The sequence below is a fragment of the Mchenga conophoros genome, linkage group LG3 (assembly GCF_057382185.1).
Source record: "Mchenga conophoros isolate Kocher_MC1m ecotype Shallow Benthic linkage group LG3, M_conophoros_male_GT1.1, whole genome shotgun sequence".
In the NCBI taxonomy this organism is placed as follows: domain Eukaryota; kingdom Metazoa; phylum Chordata; class Actinopteri; order Cichliformes; family Cichlidae; genus Mchenga; species Mchenga conophoros.
In genome coordinates this window covers 76,705,265-76,711,891 of record NC_140528.1, presented here as the reverse complement: position 1 = coordinate 76,711,891, position 6,627 = coordinate 76,705,265, and the positions used below count along the sequence as shown (strand labels likewise).

Here is a 6,627-nt window from a genome sequence, read left to right as displayed (position 1 = left end):
AGCATGTAGAAGTGTTACTTCTGATGCGTGGAAATCCCACAGTGGAAATATTATTATTATCATTTCTAAGAGTATAACAATTTTAATTGGAATGAAAAGAAAAGCAGAAGATCGATACCAAAACATGCAGTATCGCACACCACTACCCACAATGCATTGCGGCCTGCCGTCAATCCCGAAGCGCGCTAATTTTGAAATAACACACCACGTGATTACGTTGTGCAGCTGAGTCACGTGACGCACAGCAACAAATCGCTGCAGAGCTGGGTAAAGGGGGCGGAGCAAAGTGTGTGCGCTGGAGAGGATTGAGCAGAGAGAGCTGCTTTTTCGTGAAACGGGAGTAAAGTAGTAAACCTACAGGATCATATACAACTACCTACTTTTCAATCGATATCTGCATCGATCTACCCACCGCTGTCTCTTGGATTGTAGCTGAGATCAGCGCGAACCACGTGTGTCTCAGCTTCCTGATCTGTTAACTGTGTTTGGAAAGGCTTCTAGCTTAATCACAGAGTTCTCTTGTTTGTGGGCTCATCTAAAGGTAAGCACGGAGCTAACTTTGATGTGGTTTTAGTTTATGTTTTTCTCTGGTGAGAATAATAGATTGCTTACTAGTGATGGCCAAATGAAGCTTTCCGAAGCACTGAAGCTTGTATTGAAAAACGGTTCATTACTCGAAGCTTTTCAACACAGTCCTCTCCGGTGACATCTGGTGGTGAAAATTTTGAAGAGCAGCTTGAATCTGCAAAATAAAACGGACTGCTCAATTATCACTGCTCACTCAAGAGTGGAGTTCTCTCTGATATTGGGCCACCGTTCCGTTGCTTTGAACATGTAATTGGTTTTGTTTTCTCGATTGGGGGGCTGAAAAAAATGTAATGCGTATTTGCGTAATACATTTTGATCAATAAACTTTCCCTATTTAAACATGCACTATGGTGGCCTTTCTTTGCTCATAACTCCTTGATGTTGGTAAATACAATAAGTGAGCAATATATATAATATACATATGATAATGCACAGCACATTATGGAGTATGCCCCTGCTGTGAAGTCCTGCCTCCATCTACTTGTCGTTTAATCACTGGACAGCTGGACAGGTTCATACAAAATATTAGATTAGGCCAATTGTCCTATACATATTTTTGACCTAGGGGTGGGATTGATTGTGAACTGGAAAGGGAAAATGCTTAGGGAGCTGAGTACGGCTGCATCGTCACTGATTTGTAGAATCATTTTGATTCGATACAGGATCCGATTCAATTTGATTGGAATCTGGAAAGTTTTGCCTCAGTCAGAAATATTACAAGTCTGATCATTTAACAGTATATATCCATAATTTCGTATCTATTAAAAGAAAGCTGACACATGTGAGACTTAATTAGAGATGTAAACAGAGAGTTATGAAACCTGCAGCTGCAGAAGCCAGCGAAAAAAAAAAGAGGCAAACACAGCGCGGACCCGCCGACACATCAAAATCTGATTCTGACGTGTCGGGTCCGCGCTCTGTGTTCACGTTTGTAAACCTGCTCCCAGTTACTGTTTTAGCTGCATGGTGTTTGACGACATGTTGTGAGGTTTAACCTGAGATGCTGGCGTTTCAGGCATAATAACGTTAATTTACAAATCGACACGGGATTTTAATGAATCAATATCACTTTATTCAATTTAGCATGGATTGTAATCAGAAAAGCGATAATCAAAACCCACCCCTAATCAAGAACTTGCAAAGTAAAAACATGATCAATGTAAGGTAGCCCTTTTGTTATTTACAGTTAACAAGAGGATTAGTGTTACTGTGCGCTGGCTGAGTCTGTTTCTTTTCTTAGAAATAGTTTCTCCTGCCCTGGAGAAAATCCACTTGCATGGAACAGAAGAGGCTGTGGAGTGCAGGAACTACACTGCAAGTTGGTAGATATGCAGGTATTCCTGGGTCCTGCAGACTATCACCTAAAAACAATAAACAAAATGATTTTCTAAACTGTGTAGCAATGTCATGTACGTATAGTGTCAAATACATTTTTGTAGTCTTCATCAGCTTTAATTCACATGGAAGTGTTCCTAAAGTCATATGCTGTAATGATATTTACATTATGAAAACATGATTTTGGACATGTCAAGTTTTTCACTTCGGCAGATAAAATGAATTGAGCAAAATCAACTCAAAATATTCCCACACGCCAGAACGTCCTCTCTTCCTCGCTGGCTCCATATCTGTCAGTGGAATGATCACCTCGTCGCTATCTGTCACCATCAACACACTCCACGAATCCCGTGGATGATTCACTTCCTTATATCTGTTTGAATCAGGTACCGAAGCAGTTACGTGCGTAATGAAGCTTCGGACGTCACTGGTCACGTGACTTTTGCCAAACGAAGCAAGCCTCGACACAGTGCTTCTGAACCAGTGTGTTGTTTTTTTCGACACACGCTCCAGAGCGTCAGCTTCAAGCGGGCCATCACATTGAAGTTAGGGAGACTGTAGAGTTTGTGATTGCTTGCAATATTATAATATGGCGGTTGCTAGGAGGTAAGAATACATATAACAAAATAATCTTGGAATATGAACAAAAGGATGGAGTGCAGGGGAGGAGAACAACCAACCCCCAGGACATGAAGCCGCGGGTACAAGCCTGGGGGAAGGCAATCAGCCTTTAGTGGACAATTATGTTATGAAAAATGACGTATTAACTACTACAAAACACTGACCTTTGTGGAAATGCTTGGAGCAGACTAACAAGTGAGCTGGAGTGTTCTGCGACGTTATATTTGTCTTCGAATGGTGTGAAATGTGAAAGCCTGCATGCCATAGTTTGCCCTAGTGACAAGCCTGCATGCTTGCCACTAGGGCTGGGCCATATTATACCGTTCACGGTAATACCGGTACAATGTTAGGCAACGATAAGAAAATGGACTATTGCGATAGAATATGGGTAAAACACGCATGCGCAGTGCCTTTGTTTTCATACGCACATGGCCGAAAAAGCATGGCGGGAACAGAGAATGAGAAGGGAGAAAGCGGATCGTTGAGTGAAACGGATGAACCAGAATTAGTTTGTAAAAATGGTTCCACTTCAGTAATGTGGAGCTGGTTTGGTGTTTGTCCGTCAGATACACAACAAAGCACATTTTTTTTTGTAGAAAAAGCAAGCGGGCCCTCATTATTGCCATATTTGTTGGACTAAGGCGCTCGTAAATCTGGGAGTAATCTGGGTCCTAAACTCCGTCCCTTCAGGTCCCAAAGTCAAACGAACACTTCAGCATCACTGAGTTAAAAACTTCTAAATTCTTTCTTAAATCTCTGAAGGATGTGGCCCTGCCACTACCCGATCTGTACCAGAAACCAGATACAATGCCGGACACTGTTTCTTCTTCTTCTTCGATGTTTATCAGTGGCTTGTACATGCATGTACATGCAGTGCTGCCGTCTTCCTTTTCAGTCAGTTATTACGCTCTTTAATCCTACTATGTATTTCTGCTTCTTTCGGGCTTTTACAAAGCTTCAAAAAAAAGAAAAAAATATATATATATATTAGGGGTGCAACGATACACAAAATTCACAATTCAGTTCGATATTTTTTCAATAGAAAAAAATTTTCATGCCTTTGTAATTTGTCATTTATTAAAATTATAAATATATATTTTAACAAGTACAGTTTTTAAATTTAATGTTGCTGAAACAACCAAGTAATAAAAAAATAAATCTATCTGATTGAGGAATCACTCATCTTTGGAAATGAGAGTTTATTACAGAGAAATGTCTCTTTCCTAAATAAAAGCTATACTATACGCTTCTTCTGGGCTATATTCTCAGCAGCATATTAAACACATCAGGTCCCAATAAGGAGAATCGTGTGCTAATGACTCTGGTAAAGTTTGTAGCATGTGTGCTTGTTGTTTTAGTCTGCTTCCACTTGTCTTTGCACTAGGATGATGTCGGCGTAAATGTGCAGTCCTATTCATTGTGTTCCCACTAGTGCTGTCAGCGTTAATCTGAAATGACGTTAACGCCACAACACGGCAAATCTCCGTTAACGAGCTACCGCGGGGCTAACTGCGCTAACACAATAGTTCCCACCCATGTAATTGAGCATTGCGTGGCACATCCAACATACTGTTTTACTTTAGTCCATGACGCGCTTACCTTCAGGGTCATACTTCACATGAAGACCAAAATAGTTCCAAAGGCCAGATCTGAATGAGGGTGGGGGGGGGTTCAATTTGCCATGTTACAACGAGCTTAGCTACTGTCTTGCTAGCTTGTGCTGCGCTCAGTGGATCTGCGCTCGACAGTGGAGCCTAGGCGGAGTAGTCGAATGCAGATCCACTGAGCTCTCAACACAGACAGCATTATCAGAAGAAAAGTTGATAAAATAAATTAAAATTTTGTATTGTTTGATACATATGCGTACCGAACCGAAAGCACTGTATCGAACGGTTCAATATCGATATCGATTGATACTTTTTTTTTTTTACAACAGGAGTAACAGGAGCAGAAGAGTCTGTTGGAGCAGCAGAGGAACAATTTCAGCCATTTGGACTCAGCTCAGCCACTACAGAGGAAAAAATGTCTTCAACACAAAAGGTGAGAAAAACATCACAGACAACACAACACTTATTGAAACTGTGTGTTCAGCTGGTTGGTTTTTAAAAACCCGTTAACAGCAGCTTTATCTTTTCTATCCTGGGCTCATCCATATATACAGAATCTACATTCAAAATCAGAAACCACAGAAGTCACAAGAAAATACAAAGATCATATTTTATCTACACACATTGAAACAACAATATCATCAGTTGAACTGAAAAAAATTTTGTGAAATAAAAGATTTTCTCCGCTGATCAATATTTCCTAATGTCATTTTAATTATACCTCTCTTTGTGTCACATCATTGTAATGTGATACTATCACCAGAAGGTGGTGGTAACACACCAGCAATGTGTTTGTTGACATGTTTCATTCCACTGACGGAGGGAGTTTCAGTTTGTTCCACGACTGCATTTCACTCACTGCCTCTGTCACTGCAGGACCAACATGGAGCAAGAAGTCAGCACTCTCAGGAGGCTGACAAACCTCACAGAAGAAAGGGAGAGAAAACGTACAGCTGTGACTTGTGTGGAAAGTCTTTTACCCTGGCTGGAGCCTTAAAAACACACCAACTCATCCACAGTGGAGTTAAAGCATACAGCTGTGAGTTGTGTGGAAAGTCTTTTATCCTGGCTGAAGATTTAAAGAAACACCAACTCATCCACAGTGGAGTTAAAGCATACAGCTGTGACTTGTGTGGAAAGTCTTTTACCCTGGCTGGAGCCTTAAAGAAACACCAACTCATCCACAGTGGAGTTAAAGCATACAGCTGTGACTTGTGTGGAAAGTCTTTTACCTGGGCTGGAAACTTAAAGAAACACCAACTCATCCACAGTGGAGTTAAAGCATACAGCTGTGACTTGTGTGGAAAGTCTTTTGCCCGGGCAGGAGACTTAAAGAAACACCAACTCATCCACAGTGGAGTTAAAGCATACAGCTGTGACTTGTGTGGAAAGTCTTTTACCCTGGCTGAAGATTTAAAGAAACACCAACTCATCCACAGTGGAGTTAAATCTTACAGCTGTGAATTGTGTGGAAAGTCTTTTACCCTGGCTGGAGCCTTAAAAACACACCAACTCATCCACAGTGGAGTTAAAGCATACAGCTGTGACTTGTGTGGAAAGTCTTTTGCCCGGGCAGGAGACTTAAAGAAACACCAACTCATCCACAGTGGATTTAAACCTTACAGCTGTGAGTTGTGTGGAAAGTCTTTTACCCTGGCTGGAGGCGTAAAAAAACACCAACTCATCCACAGTGGATTTAAAGCGTACAGCTGTGAATTGTGTGGAAAGTCTTTTACCCAGGCAGGAGACTTAAAAAGACACCAACTCATCCACAGTGGAGTTAAAGCGTACAGCTGTGAATTGTGTGGAAAGTCTTTTACCCTGGCTGGAGGCTTAAAAAAACACCAACTCATCCACAGTGTAGTTTAAGCACACTACTGTGACTTGTGTTGTAAAGCTTTTGCTCAAAGTCGAAACTTACAGAAGCATCTAGTTACCCACTCTGGAATTAAGGTGTACAGCTGCGATTTTTGTGGAAAAAGGTTCAGTGACAAACAGTACCGAAATATTCACCTACGGATTTACACTGGAAATTATGTTTCCTACTGTGATCAGTGTGGGAAACTGTTTACAACAGATGCACAGTTACAACGACACATGTTTAGCCACTCTGAGGAGAGACCTTACAAAAGTGAACTGTGTGAGAAGACTTTTAAAGTTCCACATCACCTGAAAAAAACACCAACAGATCCACACCAGAAATTAACTCTACAAGTGCAGTTACTGTGAGGATGTATTGATTTTTTTTATCTTGTAATTTTAACCTGATTGTTTGGAACAGGTCTGATCAATAAACTTATGGAGTTATACTGAATGAACAGTTTGGAAAAATGAAGAGTCATTTTCGCTTGGTAAGCTGAGTGTTTTAATGTAAACAGTAAAACGTAGTTGGACATTGGCAGAGATCACTTACGCTGTCACTGTTTAGAAGCAGAGCAACACAGATGGATCCAGTTCTCAACCCTGTCGTCACTGT

The 6,627-nt window shown here is 40.9% G+C and overlaps 1 protein-coding gene across 4 annotated transcripts; it reads left to right on the top strand.

The window, feature by feature from the left end:
- Positions 1-291: 291 nt before the first annotated feature.
- Positions 292-6,161, top strand: LOC146580544 (uncharacterized). 4 transcript variants are annotated; one of them, XM_085267328.1, is made up of 4 exons: positions 292-541; positions 1,829-1,922; positions 4,481-4,584; positions 5,028-6,161. In XM_085267328.1, exons 2-4 carry the CDS (start codon positions 1,865-1,867, stop codon positions 6,018-6,020), a joined length of 1,155 nt encoding a protein of 384 aa, XP_085123454.1. In that variant the 5' UTR covers positions 292-541; positions 1,829-1,864; the 3' UTR covers positions 6,021-6,161. The 4 variants fall into 4 exon arrangements, with proteins under 4 accessions (XP_085123454.1, XP_085123457.1, XP_085123458.1 ...); XM_085267332.1 differs by having other exon boundaries at positions 535-541; positions 1,829-1,906; XM_085267331.1 differs by lacking the exon at positions 1,829-1,922.
- The last annotated feature ends 466 nt before the right edge of the window (positions 6,162-6,627 follow it).